At 39.6% G+C, this 25,174-nt stretch overlaps 1 protein-coding gene across 1 annotated transcript in view; it reads left to right on the top strand.

Annotated features, from left to right (window-relative positions):
- Positions 1 to 235: 235 nt before the first annotated feature.
- The window catches only part of TYR (tyrosinase), a 40,821-nt gene continuing 15,882 nt past the window's right edge, over positions 236 to 25,174 (top strand). The window contains exons 1-3 of the mRNA XM_056495515.1: positions 236 to 1,123; positions 9,765 to 9,981; positions 18,498 to 18,645. Coding sequence (XP_056351490.1) covers positions 281 to 1,123; positions 9,765 to 9,981; positions 18,498 to 18,645 — 1,208 coding nt within the window. The 5' untranslated portion in view covers positions 236 to 280. The remainder of the gene's footprint in view (positions 1,124 to 9,764; positions 9,982 to 18,497; positions 18,646 to 25,174) is intronic.

The following is a 25,174-nucleotide window of genomic DNA, read 5'->3' on the forward strand; positions in this document are numbered from 1 at the left end:
CAGAAGATGAAAGTTTATAATAAATGCTTGTATTCTGAAACTTGTCAGGGGTGGGGGGAAAGTCACTTGGCTTTCACCTAGAACACGTGATAATGAGATTAACCCTGAAGTGTATTTTGTGTGTAAATGCATCTCGTGTGGGGATGGGGAAGGACATTGCAGGGTGTGCTGTAGCAGAAGTCAGCAGTGAAGCATTCCTGGTGGAGGGGAGGAATTCCTTTCACACACAGGCCTTTGGAGGGGCCAGAGAGAGCACTGCAGGCACTGAAGCATAGCGCTGATGCTCTCCTGCTGCTCTGTCAGCATGCTGCTGTTTGCCCTGGGTTTTCTGCTCGTCATCCCACAGCCATCCACGGGGCAGTTCCCCAGGGTCTGTGCCAACGTGCAGAGCTTGCTGAGCAAGGAGTGCTGTCCCCCCTGGGACGGAGACGGGTCCCCTTGTGGGGAGCTTTCCGGCAGAGGGTCCTGCCAGAACATCCTTCTCTCCCAGGCTCCACTGGGACCACAGTTCCCTTTCTCAGGAGTGGATGACAGAGAGGACTGGCCCTCTGTGTTTTACAACCGGACGTGTAGATGTGTAGGCAACTTCATGGGATTCAACTGTGGGGAGTGCAAGTTTGGCTTCTCCGGGATCAACTGCGCTGAAAGGCAAGTGAAAATAAGAAGAAACATCTTCCAGCTCACCACCACTGAGAAGAACAAGTTCCTTGCCTATCTTAACTTGGCAAAGAGCATCCCTAGCCAGGACTACGTTATCGCCACCGGCACGTACGCTCAGATGGACAATGGCTCCAGCCCCATGTTCAGAGACATCAACGTGTACGACCTCTTTGTGTGGATGCACTACTACGCCTCTCGAGACGCACTCTTAGGGGGCTCCAGTGTGTGGAGGGACATTGACTTTGCCCACGAAGCCCCCGGGTTCCTGCCTTGGCACCGGGCCTTTCTGCTGATGTGGGAACGCCAGATCCAGAGACTAACAGGGGATGAGAGCTTCACCATCCCCTACTGGGACTGGAGAGATGCAGAGGTCTGTGAGGTCTGCAATGATGAGTACATGGGTGGCAGACATCCCACCAACCCCAATTTACTTAGCCCAGCATCCATTTTCTCCTCGTGGCAGGTAAGAACTGGCCAAGGAAAGGAGAAGGGAATAATCCTAGCTTGTTTTAAGCACTTAGGTGAGGTGCAAAAGAGGGGAGCTTAGCCACTCTGCCTTCCCTTAGATAGAAGAGAAAGTAAGCAACAGCAGAGAGCAAATCCGATTTTATGTGGATCTAATCTTCACTTAGAACCATTTATTTGTAACTCTGTCTGATTTCTTTCTGACTGTAGGATTTAGACTGTTTAATTAGGAACATAAAAGCAAAGTGGAAGGCAGAAAGTTATGCCTTTGTGTCCAAACATGGCCTTTAACAGATTAAACTTGCTTGATTCTGGTGTGCCAGTTAGGTCAGAGGAGCAGGATTTATGCACATGAATTTCTAGCACCCTTTCAAAATAGTGGGTGGCTGAATGATGGAAATAGAAGCAAAGGTTTTTCAGGCTCTTTACCCCTCTCCCAGTGTATTCCTCCCATCCACAAGTTAAAAACTATCAAATTAAACAAACCTGCTTTCAATGTTAAACAGACAAGTAAACCAAAGATTTAGAGCAGAGAAGAATCAGCTGTGTAATCCACATCAGTAGTTCAAAGAAATAGAAGAAATAATCTCTGTTGCTCAAGGGAACTGAGAGACAAACACAACAGTGATTCCAGCCAATTAAAAGCACTTCAAATGAGCCCACAAAGCACAGTGAAATTACATGTATACGTGAGTGATAAGGTCTCATATAGCTGAGCTATAGTGTCCTCTGAGAACACTGAGAGCTTTTTTTTGGTCTCTTGCTCATCACTGCCACATTGCCTAGAATACAGTGACAGAGGTCCATTAGCTTCAATGGACACACTCCATCATGACAATAGCAACAGTTGCTTCTGGCGCTGAAGTCTGTGATTATGTTCGTCTAAATCTGTCTTCTGTTTATTTCTGTAGCGACAGCCCAAATGGAGGCTGGGCAGTTTTAGTGGTTTAACAGAGACAAATGCAAGCAGCTCTGGGATATTCTGGCATATTACAAATCAGCACCCAACTGGGCTTACTGGGCTGTATTTAGTCTTGATTTATGCCCTCCGAATAATAGAGGATGTGTATACCTCTTAATTCAAGCATTTGGAAAAACAGACAGAACTATTTAGGCTGTTCCCTGGCATTCCTTTTTCTCTCTCAGACAGGTACATTTCAGGGATCATTCCCAGGTGGATGTTTACATAGAGACACCCTGTTTACCAGACTAAAATTATTTTACTGTCATAGACATGGGTTGTTTGCTGTCACTTGGCCTCAGTGCCTGGGCATTTTCCTGGACATATTTAATTTTGTGTAGGCATAGCCATAAAATAGACACAGATACAAATATGAATTTTCATCCCATTTTCTCAAATTATTCTTATTTCTAACAGCATGAATATGGATCAACTCTACTAGATTATTTAGATTGCATTATCAGAAAGAAGTGGATCTTCTGCTGTTCTGCACTGAGTTGAATAAATTGTTGTGTGAAAACTGTGCAGAAAATGAATAAAATGAAACCAGAATTGCACTGGTTACATGTGTCAAGTGGAGCTATCAATACAGTATATTGGATGAGATAACCAAAGTAGGAGGAGACAGGTAATACACAGAAATCAGCAAGTTACTAGCAGGATTTTCTAAAAGGCATGCAGTTGTCAGATAGCTGTGTTTAGCTGGTTTTTTTTTTGGTTTTATTTGGTTTTTTTTAAGGCTTTATTAATTGTGTCCAGATTTTTCAGATAGCTTCATCATGGTAATAAATACACAGAAAATGTATTAGTAGCAATTCATATATTTAAGAAACAGTCAGGATTATAATTTCTCATTTAAAGTTAGTTCCCACTAATATAGTCTTAAAGTTGCTCAAAGAGGTATTTTTCTATACCTTTAAGAGGTGCAGGAATAAAAGGTATGCTATGTTTAAAATACATTCAATGCCAGTATACATAGGTAAGAGCACCCAAGTAATTTTCCAGATATTTTCTGGAAATGCTTATCACTTATATTTTTCAGCTTCTTTTCAGACTTCTGGAAATGTTACAATTTCATCAAAACTTCCAAAACAAGTGATAGCTTCCCCTTCAAATACTATCATTTCCCAGTAATATCTTCCATCTATATAGGGCTCTCCTGTCTTACCCTGAGAAAGAATTAAAGAGATTGAACGGATCTTCAGTTTCAGTCACGAGTTTGGGATAAAGATATGTCTTTATTAGCATTGAATACAAATTTTAAAAAATTGCTTAATAGGGAATAACAGTCAATACAGTTTCTTCAAGTAGCACAAAGTAAGAGATCAAAATATCACTCCAGAAAAATAAAAAGGGAGAAAAAAATAGCCTCAGTTTGAACCCAAAAACAGCCACAGATCTGCTGCAGAATGCTCTGATTATCTAAGCTCTGTAGCAAAACAGCATGAGTGGAAGGAAAAAAAAAAAAAAAAAAAAAGAGGAGGATCCAGAAATGTGAAGGAATTTAGGCTTTTAGCAAGCATTCAAAATAAAAAGAGGGCAAGAGAAACGTTTGAATAGCACATCAATAATATGGTGTCCTTTTTAGAATTTTAAGTGTCTTTCAAAAGCACAGCAAAATGATGCCTGCTATGCTGCTATGTTAGGAAATGGTTTAGATTTATTTTTAAAAAGGTAAAGTGCCTATTTGCAGAACACCATCCCTCTTTTTTTTTTTTTTTAATCCCAAAGAAAGGAGAAAATACTTTATTCCATTGAAGGGTTGCCATGGCAACATGGATACCCATGGATACATGCAGAAACTCTTGCTTTCACCTTACTTTTTCTTCAACATGCTGCTGTTACCACTTGGCTGAGTGAATTATCCATCCACATTTTTCTCATATTTGTCATCTGAGTGACACTTCTGATTCCTGCCTCTCTTTCACCAGCAAGACTATCAGGAATCTTCACTGATTTTGTTTGTTTGCTTAGCTCATGTTAAGGGTGGGTGAGAAGGGTTTTCTCATGCTTTCAGTGACTTGTTTGTGATGATTCAAGTGTCACACTCAGCATTAGGACTGCATGAGACATACTAATGCTTCAGCAATTTTGGCAATTCCATGTCAACTTAACAGGAAACTATATGGGAATAAGAGGTATTCCATGACATTTTGAGAGTGAGGGGGTTTTTGTGTGTATGCTTTTGTTTTTTGGGGTTTTTTAATATGCTCTTTTCTACAATTATTCAAAATAATGGATTTTAAAAAACAGTTGATATGGAAGAAGTTGAACATGTCCCTGCCCATGACAGGGGGGTTGGACTAGCTGACCTTTAAAGGTCCCTTCAAACAAAAACTGTTCTATAATTCTAAATGGTAGGAGGTTAAATTTTTCTCCTTCCTGCAGCAGAACTAATTTCAAGAAACAACTGAAGTCAATGGAGTTGCAAATGCATAAAAGCCTTCTGCAAATTAAAAGCAGAATCTTTCTGCTGGCAGTGAACGTTAGAGTCTGGGAATCCCCACAGTGTGCTAGACACAGGATGAAGAAAATAAAGTTGGAGAATCCATGTGCTATTTCAGTTTGCTGTTGTGGTAAGCAGGAAACACCACCAACTTCAGCTCCCTCTATTCTGTCTCTCCTAAGACTTGAGAGCAGCAATTGCATAATGTGGAGAGCTGGCTGCTCTTGGATGTGCTGGGGTAAGCCTGCTGCCAATTCTTTGTTGCAAGCACGGAAAATTTCCCTTAGCACTTCATTCCATATCACCCTGAAGAACCAGTTACACAAAAGCAAAGCTACTACAAAAGAGAAACAAGTTACACACATAGAAAATTGATAAAATGCTTCTGAACTAATAATGACAGTACTTTAGATCCATTACCTGAAAACATTACTTCATAGGAAAAATTAATTCAGCTATTCAGACACAGTTATTTAATTCAAAGTACATTTTATCCAGTAGTTGCATTGCTAGCTGAATTGCCTGACACATCATTTGAAACATTATTTTACATCTAACTTTAAAAACTGCAGGAAATTTTCAGAAATACAAACACCAGAAGCCAGCACTTCTTGATTCTTAAAGCAGCCAAACTCTTACATCCATCTGCTTGTGGACACCCAAGGAGCTCACAAACTTAATTTTTGATGCAACTTAATGGTTTGTGGTGCCAGCTACAGGCTGGTACATTAAAAAGCAAGAGCCCAAATGGTAGCAACTATAAAGAAAGAATTTATGAAGTGTGTTCTCTAATGATATGCTTACATGGATTACAAATTTGAAGCGTTTCCTCTTGGAAGAGGTACTTCACATGCCACCTCAGGACCACACTGGAGGGTATCCTGATCTTTGCAGAGCAGAAGGAGCCACTTGGGTATCCTCAGCCTCTATGTCCCTGGGACTGGCTGCCCATGGGATCATGTGTGGGTGGCAGTGGAGCTGGTCAAAGTAAGAGATAAAGAATAGGCACCTTTAGAGGCACATAAATCAACAACTTACATTATTATCATAAAAACTGGGGCTTGATAATAACTCACCAGAAGAAGCAGGCTACCATCTCTCTCTAGGAGATGCTTCTTAGAATTTCTTCAAGGCTTTGCTTTGCATATGTTCTCCTTTTCTTTCGATTCTCTGCATGTTTAACTCTCCCAGCAATATTCAGCAGTACATGAAGAACCACATAAAAATATGCAAAATCTCCTAAAACCCTTTTGCCCTGCAACAGATACATTACCTTTCAAAGTTCCACCTATAAAAACAAGGTCCCAAGGCACAGCTTGTATCTGGGGATTTCCTTGCATTTTCCTGGTTTGGTGAGTAAATGGCTTCTAGATGCCACTTAATTAGGATTAAATTATGCCAGGCCCTAATGCAGCCAAAAAAAGAGAAAAAAATAAACCTCTTTACAGCTGCCAAATGTTTTAAATCCAGTGTGAGAGCTGTGCTTTAATGACATTCCCAAGCAAGGTGGTGAGAATAAGTGGGGAAAGACAGAGAAAGACAGTGAATCAGTGCAAAATCTCTTTTGGCTCCATAACAAGACCCAAGGCTCCAACTCAGGAGTCCAGATTTCATGTAGGACAAACAGAGGTGAGGGGAGGTGTCCAGGAAGGCTGTGAAGTGCCTACATCACATGTCTGTGGCTGGCACACACCAGCAATTCGAGTGGTTGCTCTGACTGTAGTCTGGAGTGGTTCTTTTAGAGTATCTAATCTGCAACACAGCACTGTGAGAATATGCTGGTACAGCTTCTGGAGGGGGGATCAGTGGCCTCAGAGGAAAAGCAGCACAAGGAATCAGTTCTAAAGGACACAGAAGTGTGGATTAGCCCTTTGAGTGGCTCCACTGCCCCAACAAACTGAGGAACTTTGGGTCACTTTGTGAGTGAGCCCCTATTTCAATACTATAGAGAATCCTCTTTTCCCATGTGTTTATTACCAGTGTTTAATGCCTTTGTGAGCACAGATCTAATAAGCAAAAGCAACCCCAAGAAATCTGTCACAAAATTCCCTAAAGCTTTGATTTTAAAGACAGCAGGCAAAAGACTGAACATCACTGAAATCTTCTTTAATGCAGTTCCCTTTATTTTGGTGCAGGGGCTGGTCTGTGCAAGCAGTTGCAAAGCAAAAGACAAAAGGTTTTCCTATTTGCCAAAGGTGTGAGACAGTAGCCTCTACAATCTGTTCTCTAAGAAACACTCTGAAGAGCTGTGCTCAAGATCTCAATTGCAGTGCACAGAGGGATTTTTTTGCTGGGTGCTACAAGGTCCAGAAGTGATGCTGTGTATTCTGGACTGCCATCTACTGGTATTTGCTCTGTCACTACTTACATAATCTTTTCCTCAGAGTATCTTCCTAACAATTTCCCTGTAACTGGTGAATTCACACAAGCAGGTGCAGCTGGAATTTGAAGATTAGTCCAGGGTGTACTGAGAAAGTTTGTCAAGACCGTTTCTAAAAGGGAATAAAATATCATGTTTTAGACCAACACATTTACAGCAGAAAATATTCCTGCTTAAGGAAAAGAAGGCACTTATGTGACCTATTTTATGTATGCTTTATGCAGATTACATCCAGAAAGAACCATTTGGCTGATCTGTGTTCTAGTATCACTTACACATTGCATGACTGTTAAAACAGCAAATTATAGTTTCAGGACATAATTAATACCACCAAAGTTAAATCTTTCTGGAAAAGCATTCTCATTCATTTTATGACCAGGCCTTAATTTTTAGTTCAGAAAAAGAAACAGCAGAAGATTACAGATAAGTGTTTTCATTCCTGGCACTTACGTTGTGGCATTTCTTGACCATGAATTTCCAAATGCCTTCTAGCATCTGGCTTTTGTTTAGGATGAATTTGGTCAGTCAGACAGCTAATGAGGGATACACTGAGACATAAATGAAAAAAAACCCATTAGCACTCTAAAAATTTATAAACCTCATGACAATTAACAATTACATTAATTCCCACTGAAATGGATAAACAAAACAAAGGGGAAAATTTTCTTTGTTTAGGGATATATTTCAGCTCATGCTTGAAGATTCCCTGTCTGAATATCTGAAAACTGTGTCTTGAACATGGCATGTGATTCCTCTTTAAGACACAATAGGGATCTATCCCCAGGGCAGTGGGAAAAGGATGAAAGTTAGGAGATGGCAGAATGGAGAACCCAGGAGATATTAACCTAGATAAAGCCCTTAGGAGAGATAGATAGAAAATCCACACACAGGTAGTTTCTGAGCCAAGCAACAGCTAAGAATCAGGTTGAGTTTCACCAGCCAAGACACATTTACCTTCATCACTAATGCACTTGTAGGGACACAGAATGGTACATCTTTATAAACAAAGAAATTACTAGAGCTTCCAAATTCTTAAGGACTCTGTGTTATATCACCAGCTTCATCAAACATTATCTGGAAAGTTGTCATCAAATCACTTACAAAAGGATTCATCTGATCTCCTTCCACTCGTTCAAAAGTTAGTTCAGCAGCACATCAACTTGCCTTTGGCTCTGTCTTTAGTTAGTTCAGAAGCACATCTGAGCCTCCAGGGTGTGATTCATCCCACCCTAATGCAGAAATAGAGCATTAAGTTGAACACTCTTAATTTTGCTTCCCTTGCTAACTGCAATCCAGAGACAGTTTCTGCATTGATTTTTTCACTCATTTTATTTCATTGACTTAGTCAATGGAGAGAGTTAGGCACCCCTAGAGGTAAGTACATCTCACCTACCAGACATCTGGTTTGGGAGAGCTGAATCACACTCAGGACATGCCTCCCTCTCCCAGCTGCTTCAATCTCAGCTTCCACATGGCTGGTATAGGTGAAATGAATCTACCACCCACTCCCTTCAACAGAGAATCTCATGTTCTTCCATCTCATTCAAAGCAGAGATGATTGCTTTCACTCACCTTCTTGTTCATTGTTTTGGTCCATGAAATATAAATGTGCCTTCAGGATAAAAGAAGTTGAGGTTTCAGTGTTAGGTGTTTTCTCCCCTGTGATGCTTCACTCAGACCTATTCTTTCTCTACCAAATTCCTCATTAACCACATTGATTACTTGCTAACTGCAGAGTCCTGTGTTTTAAAGGGGTCTCTGGTGGTTTGGAGTTTTACTTGCTTTGGTGTTTCTTTCAGAAGGAAAACAAAACAATAGACAGTTGAGTTTGATTCAGAGCCTCAATGTTACCTGCTAAGGATACAAAAGAACTTCTGGGAATTCTGAGCCTCTGCTGTTCTGCTTCATTCTCATAGACACACCATTGAAAAACCTTGCTCTTCCAGGAGTCTCAAATTGGACTGGCAGTTTCTGCAGATCATCTGAAAAATAATGACTTTTTATGCCACTGTAATTGAACTTTGTCTGAATCCAGAATATTTATATAAATGATGCTAGATTCTGATAGTAGTTTACATCTTTATAAACCTCTCTGTTTAAGATCCTTTCACAACATCCATCACTATGATATTTCAGTTGGTGATATAAGTTCACCTCTGCAACATTTCTAGGAATTACAGCAGCAATTTTTCCCATTTCATACTTGTAGCATCATTGAGACATAGAGAAAACAAGTGTCCATTTACCCTGACAAAGCACACACAGATATTTTCATAATAATTTTTTTTTTCATGTTTAAAGTCAATGTTTCCCACTCGTACTGTGTGGGGTAAAAAAAATCTGTAATTATGGTTTTTTTTTCAGTCACCTGCTGAAGCCAAAAACCCTCCATTTAGCAAATTCAGCAGCAGATTTAACTCTGTCCTGCTCAATTGGTGGGTAACACTGAATTTAGCCTCAGTGAGTTTTCAAGAGCATGAATGATTTGATGCCTTAGTCCACGTGGGTAATTTCAGATACAGATTCGTGTATTACTTCAAAATTTCCACTGGATCAGAGGGCTGTTTTCAATGAAATAACCATCTGATATTAAAATCATACACATGAAACATAAAAAATAATATATACTCTTGAAACAAAGTTATTACATTCTATGTTTTCTTTGTTCTTAAAAGAAATTTATCAAAGTGCTTTTTTTTGTTTGGTTTTTTTTGTTTGTTTTTTTTTGTTTGTTTGTTTTTTGTTTTGGGGTTTTTTTGTTTGTTTGTTTGTTTTGTTTTGTTTTGTTTTGTTTTGTTTTTGGTTTTTTTTTTTGTAATTGCAACTCCTCTAATAGAAAGTGTTTTATGCAGGTAATTTGCACTCGGTCTGAAGAGTACAACAGCCAACAGGCTTTATGCAGTGCCACAGGCGAGGGGCCTTTAAGGAGAAATCCTGGGAACCACGATAAATCAAGGACCCCAAGGCTCCCAACCTCAGCTGATGTCGAATTTTGCCTTTCACTGACTCAGTATGAATCTGGACCCATGGATAAAATGGCCAATTACAGCTTCCGAAACACTTTGGAAGGTAACATGCTTTATTCTGTTACTCCATTTCCATCTGTAAATTGATTCTCTCTGGGGTTAGAGTCTTCAAACTCTGGGCAGTTTGAGTTGATTTCATGAAGAATAACTGTGAAAGAAAGAAAAAGCTGTGCTTTCACCTGGAAGAGCAGCAGACAGAAAGAACCCCATTAAAGGTGTTTGATAACAAACTAGAAACTATGGACTAGGTCAGACCCCTGAGTCTGTTAGGAGATATTGTCTCCTGCTATAGTCAGCACCAGGCACTGCAAAAAAATACAGCACAAAAAAAACACAGTGGAAAAGGAGAGCATCCTATAGTCTGTTTGTGCTCAACCATATGTAACCATGCAGCCATGGAGGGTACATGCTTGCCCTGGAATTCTCTGTCTTCCAGAGTCCAGGCTGAATAACAAGGCTGAAAGAGGGTGTTGCCAGCTGGCACATTATATCTACATCATTTCACTGTGAACTCCACAAAATACTTTTTCCTAGACTCTAAGGAACATGAGTTATCCCTCAAAAATGACACTTAGTATAATTTCCGAAATAATTTTGTTGTTTATCTTAATTATTTAGCTATTTAATTGGCTAATAAGAAAAAGTTCTTTACTAAAATAAATTCTTAATTATCTGTCTAGTAAACTCTTTTGAATATTGCAAAATTGTTAGTAAGTACATTGTACATTTATCAATAAATATATTTCAATAATATCATAAATCAGCTGAATCAAATGGGATCTACTTTTGATCTCCCAGAGCTTTTGGTTTGAAAGAACTGCATAAAGGCATAACAATACAAAACAGAGTAGGGGTGAGGATGAAAAGAGCCATAAATATATATATATATATCATAAATATGATAAGAGGGATGAAGCAACTCTCCTATGAATACAGGCTGAGAGAGCTGGGGTTGTTCAGCCTGCAGAAGAGAAGGCTACAGGGGAAACTTATTGGGGCCTCCCAGCATGTTAAGGGGGCTTATAAAAAGAAGGGAGAGGGACTTTCTATATGGGTAGATGTTGAGAGGACAAGGGGCAATGGTTTTAAACTGAAAGAGTGAAGGTTTAGATCAGATGTTAGGAAGAAATTCTTTACTCAGAGGATGGTGAGGCATTTGAACCCAGAGAAGCTGCCCCATCCCTGAAAGTGTTCCAGGTCGGGTTCGTTTGGGCCCTGAGCAACTTGATCTGATGAGTGGCATCCCTGCCCATGGCAGAAGGGCTGGAACAAGATGATCTTTAATGTCCCTTCCAACCTTAACCAATTCTATGATTCTAAGACATCAGAAGTTTTAATATGTCTTAGTCTCAATGCAGTGAGGAATGCCATAAAGCTTTTTTTGGGGGGAAGAGTAGACCATTTTCTTGCTTAAAAATTGTCAGAAATTCAGAATTTGTTCATTGCAGCCTAGAAAGAATCCAGACAATAATTGTCTGCATCTCCAAACATAACTGTGCTTTCCGTCCTTGAAAACAGAATCTACATGAAGTATTTGAAATAAAAATGTGGCATAACTGAGTACAGGTTAGCCTACATTTTACTCCATAAAGTGTGTGAATAGATGCAGAGGTTGGAGTAGAAGTAGAAAAAAGGGAATTGAAGTAAACAAGTAATGAATCACTGAGGGTCTACTATCATGCTACTGGTATTGTAAACAAAACAAAAGCATAGTCAGTGGGAGTGTTTTTATTTTGTTTTTTAACTTGAATTATTTCAACACAACTATACAGCACAGGACCACAAACATTTCTGCCAATCAACTTATTTAGTTAACTAGATACTGAACTCCAATGTGAAGTCAAGAATTCATGGCTAATGTTGAAAAAGATGGTGGAAAGTTTTTAAAGAAATTTTACTGAAAAAAATCCCTTATAAATGCATTAACTCCTTTCTTTAAAAATGGCTAGCTTAGTTTTCTGCTGTGTAAAAATGCCAAGCTTAGATTGGTGACTTGCATTTACCATGTCTGTGCCTACTTCTTCTTGACTGCTTTCTGACAAACCTGTTAACACTTTGTACATCCTAAAATTTTGTTCTTTTTCAAAGCAAAACATTTTTCAATCCTGCTTTACTTATTTGCACAATTTTGTGCCAATACACCCAAGGTCAAATTCTAACTTCTTTTAGATCCCAAGGAAATCCAAAGTAAGTGCATTGACTTACTCTAGGTTTATTCAAGATATTCAGAACTAAGAGGGTGACTGTAATTGAGCAGTTCCTGATTTACACCAATGTGAGATTTACACTTCAGTTTCAGTTCTGTAATGAAAAATATTTTTGATCACACAGAACATCCCCTTCTGGGCAAAACTTCATGCTTTTTCATTCTTCAGTGCACTGGAACAAAGGCTAAAACTTTTATGCTTCAAAGGGGCAAGTCTAAGCATCATTATGAGCAGATGACAATAAGGCAGGCTGAAATTTCTGTTTGACTAACATAAAGTGCTGCTGGAGAGACAGAAATTATGTCACTGAAGAATTTGTATCACAACAGCCAGAGTGTAAAGAGTAAAGGTCAATATAGTTCAATAAAACACTCTCATGAGGCTGTGCCCATGAATTGCCCTCTCAATCTGACAGACAAGATTCTGCTATGAATGAAAAACAATAGGTTAAGAGCAGTTTACACTTTGCCCCTGGAAGCAATTATTTTAAATAGGATTTGTTGATTCATGGTCCTAACTGAGGAACACTGCTGACTACATTAGAAACTTCATGGATACAAGAGAACAGAAAATCAGCCTAGTTTAAAAGCACCAGAAAGATCAGATATGGATTAGCTGACTGCAAATTAAGCAATTTGGCTTCTTTTTTCAGCTCAGTTTTGGTGTGTGACATCTTGAGTGCTGCTTCCTAAGAACAAGAGATGGCTGAAAAATTTAGATTCGCTTTTTCGTTATAAGCAGATTCCACAGTTTAAATTAGTTTATTCACAGCAACTTCAAATGAAAAAAGTTTTGTACAAAGTCACAGAAGAACATGTAAAAAATTCTAAAACCCTGTTTCACTTTCATTATTCATGAATTAACTCATGACAAATGTTATCAAGCCAAACCATGTCATAGCATTCCATTGGCTGTCACAATTATGTATTGATACTGCTATTCTGTCATGAAATAATGGAATAAAACATAAAACATTTCAAAATGTAATTTCATTTCAATAGGATATTTTTCCTTTTTTTTTCTGAAATGAGGAATTTTCATCTGGAATGCTTTTCTCAGTATTTTCACAGCAATCCATAAAGCTGTAGAAAAAATGGCTTCTAAAAATGAAGTTAGCCAACAGAAAACTTCTAATTGAAAAAGTTTCAGGCTACAGCCAATATTCCAGCTTGAACCTCCACCTCTAGGTAAATTTATGCTGCACACTGACAAAATGTCATCAAGTTGCAAAGAACCATTGCTAGAGAACTAGAAAGACTACTCAGCACAGATCATATTGAAACTATACAAGACAAATTGTAAAGAAAAATAAGTGGATCTTGAAATGGTCTAAATTAGATAATCACAAACTTCCATTTACTCCAGTCATATAGGTCAAATTCTATGGATCTTGCAGCTAGCTCACTCTAGAGGGATTACAGTAATAACACCACCTGAAAAAGCATGTAAGATTTAACCCTGAAAAATTCCCTGTGAATTTGCCAATGGCATAAATACTGCACAAATATAAGCTAGAGGAACATCACTAACTTCAAAGAGCTTCAAGAAAATGGCCTTGAAATTCTTATATTTCTCCTGTTTTAAAGCAGATGCATCTATCTGACCTGAACTTCTCTAAATTGTGAAAACTTTATTAAAGAAAAATCATACTCAGGGAGAAAGGGGAAAAAGTTGGACTCAGATAGAGGATCAGATCATAGAATTATTTAGACTGGAAAAGACGTTTAAGATCTTTGAGTCCAATCATAAATCCAACATTGTCATGTCCATCACTAAACCATAGAATCACAGAATCAATAAGATTGGAAAAGAGTTCTAAGGTCTCCAAGTCCAACTATTAACCAGCCATTTTCACTATTAAACCATATTTCCAGATACCATATCCAGATGTTTTGTGAACACTTCCAGGCATGGTGTTCATACCACTTATCTCAACTGCCTGTTCCAATACCCAGCCACCCTTTTCATGAAGAAATTTGTCCTAAAATCTCCTCTAAATTTCCCCTGTGGCAACTTGAGGTAACTTCCTCTTCTGTTGCTTGTTGCCTGTGAGAAGGGACTGACCCCATCTTGCTGCAGCCTCCTTTCAAGCAGCTGTGAGAGTGATGAGGTCCCACTTGAGCCTCCTTCTTTCCAGGCTAAACACCCCCAGCTCCCTCAGTCACTCCCCATCAGGTTTGTGCTCCAGACCCTTCCCCAGCTCCGTGTCCCTTCTCTGGACACGCTCCAGCCCCTCAGTGTCTTTCTTGCAGTGAGGGGCCCAGAACTGAGCACAGGATTGGAGCTGTGGCCTCAGCAGTGCCCAGTGCAGGGGGACAATCCCTGCCCTGCTCCTGCTGGCCACACCACTGCTGATCCAGACCAGGGTGTCATTTGGGTTGGTCTCTTCTCCACAATAATCAGCAGCAGGATGAGAGGACATAGCTCCAAGCTGTGTCAGGAGAGGTTTAGGTTGCACATTCTCAGGAATTTCTTCACAGAAAGTGTGATTAGACAATAGAATGGGCTGCCCAGGGAGGTGGTGGAGTCACCATCCCTGGAAGTGTTTAAGGAAAGACTGGACATGGCACTTAGTGCCATGGTCAAGTAGACACAGAATGTTTGGTCATAGGTTGGACTGGATGATCTCCAAGGTCGTTTCCAGCCTCACTGATTCTGCCCTCCAGCAGATCAACCATCCAGCTTAGTGTTTTCAGCAAATTGGCTGGGGGTGCAATCAATCCCCACTACAAGCAATATACAGAGCAGAATCTGACCTTTAAAATACCAGCTGTCTTTACCACTTGTCTAGAAAGTCACACAAAACTAGAATTTATTTTGTAAGAAATACCGTTTTGAAGTTCAGAAAAGCACTTGCAAAACTGTTATGGATATCTAAATGATGCTAGGGATGCCAGAGATGCTAATTAAAGCAGATAGGGTTGCTGGAATGGATCCTCCATTTCTGTAGCACTTTGCAGTGCTAATGCTCCCCAAGCTCTGCATACCTGCTGCTAAGTGTAGTTACAGCACTTCAGTCAGTGGCAAATGAGCAACAAAGGAAAACATCACCTGTTTTCAGCACATAAAGTTCTGCACTTGACTGATCGTGCTTGGACTTCTATGGTCTCTGTTAGTAGATTGCAAAATGCAGTTAATAAAATCAAGTACTCTATTAAAAGGCATACACATGACCTAATTGCATGCTCAATGAGAACCGCCTATATACCATCCTAAAAACTGTCAGGCAGCCTCAATTTTGAGCAGCACCATTAGTTTCTATTTTAATGAACTTTGGTCTAAATTCCCACCTGATTTAATTCAGCCTGGCTCGGTAAAGCTGCTTCAAATCCACTGAATCACTGTTGCTGATCCTGTTATGAGCAGGAGCAGAATGAGGTTTTTGAAGCCCTAAAACTGTGATTTTTCTCTTATCCAAATCACTGGAGAAACTTCAGTGATGTATGTCCTGATAGCTATTTCTGATGCACCATAATCAACAAAGGACTTATAAGAATGTCTCAATGTTACAGCTTTCTGTACTGGCCAAGATGATTTAAGAGCTCACTGCAGTCTCCTCCATCCATTTGTCTGTTCTCTCCCTCCTTTTTTGGTACTGTCACTTGTTCTCATCATATCCTTACGTGAGATTCTGCATTTTAGTGGCCTGGGAAAAAAACTGACATCCCACACTCCAGGGTAGTTTAGTGCCAGGGTAGTCAGTGAAATCAGTTCACAAAAGGACTGACGAGGTAAAGTCAGTGCAGAGGAGAGGAAGGCACAGCATGGGGCAAGGCAGCTGGAGGAAGAAGAGCTCCCCTATATAGAGACAAGGAACTCTTATTTCAGCTCACTGCTTCTATCTGTAGTCTCACATCTGCTTTAGAGGTGATTTTACTGCAGCTACCTCAGCAAAGTTTCCTGCTCTCTGAAAAATCAGTGAAGTTTTCACATGTGCTTTTTGGGCGACTGCATAGCTGACTGTACTGTAGCCTTTTAAAATGTCTGAGAGAAAAGAACAAGACCCAAGCTAATAAGATACAGTGACATCACATTATGGCTTTATTCCTGCTAACTTAAAAATGTATATGGTTTTTTCATAACAAGGGATCAGATATTACAACTTCTCAGGTGTGGGGTTAAACATGACATCACCTTTGACACTGACTGGATGCACTCCAGTTATCTGGAGCAGGAGGGTGGGGTGGCTAAAGCTGTTCCAGTACAGAGACTTTGATGATTAAGATAAATTGCTTATGTGCAGATGTTCCATGAAAAGCAGTCCAGAGCCAAAATGAGTATTCTGTGTATTTTTATGAATGATTAGATCAAGTGTTTGCAATGCATTAGGAAATGTAAGAAGCATCCAAAGTCTGATATAAAACATCTAGCTGTCTATCCAGACCCTTCCTTTAAACATACTTACATACTTAATGCAGTAGAATGTAACTGGAAGAATTGCTTCAGAATGATATGCAAATATATGATATCCAGTTAATGATCACAGAAATGTCCAAAATGGATTGATTCCAATAATCATGTGCTGTGGCCAGCAGCAGGAAAGCCAAAATTATTGCCACTGCTTCCTCTGAGTTCTGGACAGGCTGTCAATATGCATCATTCTTCATAGGTAATATTTTGCTCTGCTTTTTCTCCTGATTTGATAGCTAGGAAACATATTATTCATCATCATGCAAATTTCTGTGGGCCTAATTTTCACTTCAAGATCTTCTGTCCTTTGGTCTTTGTGTCACCAAGCAGATTCCTCCAGAATCCTGGTCCTTATCTATTGCATTAAAATCTGCAGGTGTTGATATGTTCTTCTTTGTTTCCTAAATCCAGACTTACTTCACTTTAAAGACTTACAATGTTCATAGTAATCCAACTCTACTTTCTCCAAATGTCCTAATTATGTTCTCAACTCTGACTTCCCCTGAATTTCTCAAAAACTTTGTCATACTATAGATTCAGAAAGATGGATGGTTATTACATTATTTTGGTTCTTAGGTGCTATCTTATTATAAATACCAGTGGGTTTTATGCCAGATGCTCTCCCCTTGTTTGAAGAGGTTGGCTGAAAACAAAAAGCCCTATGGGGGAACTTAGAGTGACAAAGCAGTGCAATAATTTCACATAAAAGATCAGAGTACCAGTTGAGTGTAAAACTCAGGTTTCCAAGTTCAGAGTACAATCCCACTCATAAGGCAACTGTAGCCACATCTCAATTAATACCTTGTGTGACTCAGAGAGGAGCAAATCCAGAGCAAAACAGATGAAACTGTGGACCCAAATTCCATCTTACACATTAGGATTTTCACAGGGAAGGGGTTTTTTTTCATACCAGCTGTTCCCTAAACTGAACACCCACTGATAGTTGGCACATTTCAGATTTTCTACAAAAGGAATCCAGCTTGCAAAGTCAGAAATTGCCCTGTGGTGTGAGCCACGGCATCAAATAGCAAGACTGTTTGGGAGATTCACTTCAAAAAGTATATTAGTGATTCTCATTAAAATGCTAGTTTGTGACCCAAATAAGTAAATAAAGCACATGTTCAAAGGACATTAGGAATTTCCCATGGATAAAAGTTAATATCTTTATTTTCTCCACCTTGCAGATATGGTAAACTGCAACAGTATTTGGGAAACACTGAGGATCAACACAATGATCATATTGTTCACAGCTTTTTTTTATTTGATAATTAAATTGTGAAGAAGTTTTAATGTGCCTGTACTATGCTTCCTACAGCTTACAGAAATTATGAGAAGAAGACATCTTCAGTAACCAAATAAAAGAGACAGATATGAGAGATTTTGTAGCATGGGTCAAATATCAGAACCAGCATCAGGTTCTGAAACAGACTAGCAGGACAGCACAGCTTTCTCCTTCTATTCTCTGGGAAAACCCCAGAGAAGGATCAGATGGTTGAGTTGGCTTTTGCTAGGAGTCATTGAAATACACTGGAAGCACAGCTGATGGGATGATGAGTATGGCTATAACCCCAGAGTTAAATATAGACAGGCTGCCAAGATAAAAACTAATGCAGAAACTCATCTTCCAGTATTTCCTGCTTGGTCTTTAAGCTCTTCCTAAAGCCAATCTTTTAAGTGTCCTCCAAAATAACAGCAAATTTCCATCCTGCAAATCTGTCTGTATAAGATTATTGATTACTCACCAAATCCTCCTGTAGAGATTATAGCTTGTATTGTGTTGGCTCCTATAAATAAAAGAATGTGTTCTGTAGAGACAAACATTAATACAAGCTTTCCTAAGCTCTTGTCTAAAAAGCTGAACGTAAAAGGAGGGCAGGCAAGTGCTTTGATCCTGGGGAAGGAGCCCTGGGCAGTGTCACCAGGGTGTGATTTTCTCGGGCAGGGTTTGCGGAGCCGCAGACGGCGATATCGAACCCCGCGCAGAGCGGTCTGCACAACGCGCTCCACATCTACATGAACGGCTCCATGTCGCAAGTGCAGGGCTCTGCCAACGATCCCATCTTCGTGCTACACCACGCCTTTGTGGACAGGTAAGTTTCAGTTTCCTCAGCAAAACTAATTCATTATTGCTTTTTTTTTTTTTTTTTTTTTTTTTTTTACAGTGGGCTTTCCACCTGCATTTCAGAGTACAAACATTTTACACGGTTTTACACCCACAACATTTTGTCTTTCCTAACCAATCTGTATGTTCACTGGATTAAATATAATTTGATGAGTTGACAAATGCACTCAGCTTTTATTAAAAAGGCAAAAATAGTCCTTCAATGATGTCATAATGATTAATATATATGGATGTGTATGTCAGGAAGTTTGGATCAAAAGTGAGTGACTCATTTTAACACGACTATAATCTTTTGGAGCAATTCCTTTACATTCTAAATGTCAGGGCTGTTTTAATTTCTATTCCATAAGGAAAATCTAAGCCTGCTATTCATAAATAAAGAAAAAAAAAAAATCTGTATTTAAATGCGACAAATAAAATTATTACTTTCTCTTGATGAAAGAGAAGAGTACAGCTGTGCAGAATGAAAGGAGAGCAAACAGAAGGATATCATGTTTATTAATAAGAAAGGGTAGGAGAGCACAGTTTTGCAGGAAACTGGTGAAATTGCTACATTAAGGGCAGCATTCCAAGATTTCATTTCTGTGTCACTATAGTACATGTGAATGGCTACAAACAGTTTACTCTGGACTGCATTTACACCAAATCGTGATGACTAAAGAGCAATTAAAAAAAAAAAAAAAAAAAAAGCAAAGTAAAGTACTGTAAAAGCCACACAACAACACAAACAACACTTGTTTTGGAGCAGTTTATATTTTCTTATCCATCTTCTACTTTTTCTCATCTGAATGTTGGCTACTGCACTGCTCAGGACGAAAAAAACTATTACCCTGCACAAACTTCCATAAAGCATCATGCTCAGAAAACTACTGTCTGATACTCTGTCTGCATGCAGGAAAGTGCCTATTGAGATGAAGACCAGAATGGTTTCTTCATTTGGGCCACTGAGGCATGCAGCACAGGAGGAATGCAGATTACAGCTTGCAAGCATCATCTTGCAGTCTCAGGCAGTTCACACCAACACTCTTATATAAAACTTTATCTTATTTAACCAAAAAGCTAGTAGGTGTAAAAAGACAAAATTGAAGCTGGCTTTTTCTCCTCATATATATTTAAAATATAAGAGGACTGAAAAAAATAATACCATTTATATCTAATTAAATATATATATATATATATATATATATATATATATATATAAATAGATTATATCCTTAATGAGCCTAATTATTATATTCCTCATATTTTACCCATCCAGAAATAGGGCATCAAGTCTTAGCAGGTCACCCAGGCATTAGTGGAATGGTTCATTCAATGGCTGACCTACATGTCTTCTGCTCCTCATAATGTAGGGTATAATTAGTTTTCTGGAGGTGTCAGTTCTGAAAATCTTTTATGTGAAAAGCTTTTCTTGAGGACATTTTAAAAGTTACACAGTGTAGCTTAGCTGTGATTTAGCATATCTATGCACTGACTATTTCACAGGATGGATGTATGAGGGCTTCAAGTGTGGTTACTAATCTCAAGTTGCTGCCTGGGAATCAACTTTTCAACATCTAGGCTATTAAAATAAATGGATCAATTGAAGAGTCAGAGAAAAGGAACACAGAAGAGAAAAAAAATATGTTGTACCATATCAAATCAAAAGAATGTTTTCCTTAGACATTGACACTTGCAGGAGACCTATGCACCTTAGCTCCTGCTCATTGCAGAGCTTAAGTAGCACCTTGGCCTTCATGCTGACCCTTTCCACAGAGGAATTTCAGCCTTAGTCATTAGGAGTCCCTGGAAATAATTCTCATAACTGTAGTTATTATCAATGTTAAAATAATTTTAAAATTATTTGCAAAAGATAACCTCATTAAACTGTGCTAGTGTCGAGGGAATAAACCACTGCACAGGCTCTGTGGGGGCAATAGAGATATGCATGATGCAACCTCATCCCATCTGTGGCAGAAAGGCATCACCAGAGCTCTGCAGCTGTTTGGATGTGGGCCTTAGTACACACAGATGTAAAATCTGAGAATAATGCTGCCTTTTGTGCAGGTGACAGAAATGCATTAGCCTGATTCGGGTTACTTAGCAGCCCTATCTGTGACAGATTAATCATGCTTTTAGTTATAATTAATAAGCAGGTGACTGATAGGTACATACAGTACAATTTAGAAAACCCTGTTCCTCTCCTACATAGAGTTGAAGGGCTGTGAAGGAATTCTTCTCCAGTAATACAAAGAATAGAGGAAGCAAGGGACAGCCTCCAGAGCAGCAGAAGCACATTTTTTGGTCCTTATCAACTTTTCTCATTTGGGCAGAATACTTTTGAGCTGACAGCTATCACTGCATTGGACCAATGGGCTTTTAACTAACTGTTTGATTGCATCTTCTGATGACAACAATCACAGTTCTGCTGGTTTGCAGAGGCAGGGAGCAGCTCTGTGTCAAGAAATCAAGGTCCAACACTTTCAGCATCCAAGTAGGATCCCACAGAGGCATTTCCTCACTCCACCACAAATTCCTTGGGTGAAACCCAGCATGCAGCTTGCTCTCCCAAACTTCCATGCCCTGGAGATGGGTTTCCTTCCCATCAATTTCAAGGAGGCTTTGGAGGAGCTGTCTGTGGATCTGAGCTTGAGCTAACCCATCTGCACAGTGGGTGATATTAGACGCCCACGCAGCAGGGATGCTGTCAGGGTAAATGCATTAATGACTGTGAAATGCTCACTTACAACCATAATAGGAGTGCTAGCAATAAGGCAATAGATCATTGGAACTGATTTTGCATGGAAGCATATGGTACAGAGGAGGATAAACAAGTGTACACGGAGTCTGCTGGCAGGTGTGAGCCAAATGTTAGGAGCTGCTTTCTAAACTGAGCAACAGTCAGCCTGCCATCTGCTGTCCCTCACCTTCCCTGCCCAGACCTGATGCACAAAAGGAGGAAAGGGTAGATGAAGAGGTGCACTTGAGGTCACTCAGGTGAAAGAAAAAGCACTGGCTTATAAACACTTCCATTGTTATTTAGGACATCCCCTCTCAGTGGTGCAGATGTATGCAGATGTATGAAGGTACCCAGGCAACACCTTTCTTAGCAATGATTAATCAGGCTCCTTGCCTCCTTAGTTGCTAGAAGAGGTAGGGATCAAATTTCAGTGCTTGGTAAAAGCAGGTGACCACCCTGAAAATTATTAATTGTTAATTTAATGGCTTTAAAAAAAATAAAAAGAAAAAAGATGCAACAAAATATAAATTCAGCAAAAACAAGAGCTTTTTTAGCTCTCTGAAGCATTTCTCTTAATTGCAAATCTCTTTACTATTCAGATATGCTCTACAGTCAGCACAAGGGAATAACAAGGGAGGAGTCAACCCACACAAGCTGTAAGGAGCAGCTGCACAGGCCATGAAAGCATGAGCCCACAGTCCCACTTGAGATCACTGGGGTGTTTTCTGTGCTCTGAGAAGGAACTCTTTCCTCTCTGCTGGATTTTTTAGACATTTCATCTCTAGAGGCATGCAATATCTTCATCTGTTCTCCCTGCTTCTATCCTTTGGATACTGCAGCTTTCTTCTCATTTATTTCATATAACTCTGGATTTCCACACCCCAAGCCAACAATTTCCCTAAGAAAAGTTAAATAGCAACAGGGAATGTTGTCATTAAAGATCTCCTTACAGCTTTATACCCATGCAGCAGCTAATGCAATAGGGCCTCAGTCCTCATCTCATTCCTAAATTCTGCAGCAATGGGCAGGGTTTATTACAGTAATGGGGATGACTTCCAAAGGCCTTGGTTTTAGAACAAGCAATTTAGAAAAAAAATTCTGAAGACACACAACAGATGTGTAGGATATCAGTCTCTTGCCTCTCTAAAGTCCAGTATTTTTTAGACAATTTGCATATTAGTCTAGAGCTAGATCCAGATTGCCAGTTCTAGTGATGCCATCATTACAAGACCTGTTTTCTCCAGCTATCACAAGTACCTACACAGCTCAGAATACTGCTGCAATCACATTAACTCAATGCTCTTCTTAACTCCAAGTGTTCTTCTCTTTTCATACCCTTCTGCTGCTTCTTTGCTCTTTTCACATCAGATCAACTAGTTTCTGTTGGGAAGGCCCTTCACTGGCTAACCCCAAATCATTGTTAAGGAACTCATGTACCCCTCCAAAATATTCATTATAGCAATCTCCTGTACACCTTTTTGGCACTCAGACAAGCCCCTCCATACTGTTCCTTAGTGAGTGAACTACTGCAGTCCCAGAGAACAGCTGCTTGGTCTTTCTCCTGTGTTATCTTTCTTTTTGTGTCATATCCTTAGCTTCTGGCTGTGATTCTCAGGCACCAAAGACACAGGAGGCAGCAATTGCTTCATTTACTGTCTCATGGAATAGCAAAGACAAGACACAGATGGACATCCCTGCTCTGAGCAGCAGCACCCTATTCCCTCAGCCAACTTCATGGCCACTTTCAGTCCCTGTGGATTCAATATATTCACCATAATGCCAGCACCTTCTTCCACTTAAAGAAAAAAAAAAAAAAGTAGCACTATGGCAAAAGTGGAAAAAAAGTGATTTTGTTGCAAAAAATGCTTCAACAAGAGAAAGTTTGATTTTCACTCCCAAGAGATGTCAAAATAAAAGCTTCTCTTATTTTACTCTGTTTTTGAAATGGAAGATTTTCGTTTTCTCTTGAACGTCATCTCAGGGTTTTGAAACCAAAAAATGGCACAAGAAAAACCCAAGTTGTTCTCTTGTTTTGAAATGTTGACAGGAAACAAAAACTTATTTTAGAAGTCAAAAACTAATTGCTTCAAGAATTTGGAACATTTGAAGAAAAGGCATTCAAAAAGAATAATCAGAAATTCTTATAAGACAACACTATGTCTCCAGACTTGTTTTATACATGAAATAAGAGTGATTCTTTACCCTGAAATGTCTCCAGTGAGAGACAACACTGATAAAGCATGAGGCCAAGGAATTATTTTCTCCCTTGGTATACAAAAGCTTAGAGACACCAAAACTTTTGATTGAGGTGCAGCTGATATGGAAATTGCAGTACAATAATATACCAGCTAATAATAAAGCAGCCTAAAAACGGAAAATTCACACTATAAACAAAAGTTGTATGATTAATTTTATTCCTTGATATGGGCACAGCAAGGCTATAACTGCTTTTTGAGGTTACATTTGCAAATGACACAGCCTAGAAGTCATATTTTTCTGGAGCTGAATGAGCTATAGCCAGAGCCACTTGAAATCTATTAGGCAAAAGCAAGTCAAGGGACAATACCCTGGGCAGAGAGCTCTGTTCAGTATGCACAGCTACATCCCACCAGTGGGCTCTGTGGCACAGCAGCAAGGTAGCCAAGTTCTCACCCTTCCCTGGTATTTAAAGAATCACCTTGCCACAGCAGCTCCTGCACACAGAAAGCAGCTCTGTTCTGTCATAAGGGACTTAGAGGAAGAAAATTACTCTCCAGCAGAATGTTTGAGATGAGGGTGGGCCAGGAATGACTTTGGTCACAAGCTTTATTGGCACACACAAACTCCTACAACAAGTATGAGATACAGTGCAGATAAGTAGAGAAGGTGGGGGGGAACTCAAACATGGAAGTTTCCAGAAAGGAAATTTCTGCATTTTTAATTTTGTTTTCACTTGGGGATGTCTACAAATGTGCAGGAGGACACATGCTCCCTCTGTGACCACAAGCCCTCTCTTGGCACCAAGCAGAGCTGCTAACCTTCCCCTATTAAAGCTCTGTATCATGTTAACCAGAGCTACTCAGCTTGTTTGATGGAGCTGACTCACTCCAAGTGGGCTCAGTATGTGGGCAGAGTGAGTTCACATCTACTGTGAAATACCACATAAATATATCCATGGAAAGCAGAGTGTAAGTGGGAAAGATGGGGTGTTGCTGAGAAACAGCTCCCCAGTATCTCTGCTTTGATATCAAGAGTCTGGGGCTGCAACCATTCACCAGGATACTGAGCTGGGCTCTAACATCTAATTCAGTCAGCCTGAGCAGCTGCACTTGCAAAGCACCCAAAGGGATGCAGGAACAGCCCTGGAGGGTCACATCACCTATCATATAACACACACACATAGAGGCAAAAGTGAAGGATACAGATTTGGAGCATCCCTCCTCCAGTGGACAGAGGGGCACTGAGTATATATACTGCACTTGAAGGTGCACATGCATTTAAAGTAATCTTAAATATGTCCTCTGGCTATCCACAGATAGACCATACAGAGGCAGGCACAGAGAGAAATAAGGACAGGGATTGGGCTCTGGAGATAAATATTCTTTTTTATTGATTAAGCATACATATAACCTGTAGTGCTGCTGCTCCACCTTGCTTTAGGGGAATGACCAGAGAAAGGTTAAACAGACATCTTCTGGATCATATGTGAAATACAGCAGTTGACAATCTCACCTGCCATGTCATTATTCAGGTTAGATGTCTGAAATGAGCCATCCTGTTCATAAAAGTCAATTATATA

The sequence above is a fragment of the Oenanthe melanoleuca genome, chromosome 1 (assembly GCF_029582105.1).
Source record: "Oenanthe melanoleuca isolate GR-GAL-2019-014 chromosome 1, OMel1.0, whole genome shotgun sequence".
Classification (NCBI taxonomy): domain Eukaryota; kingdom Metazoa; phylum Chordata; class Aves; order Passeriformes; family Muscicapidae; genus Oenanthe; species Oenanthe melanoleuca.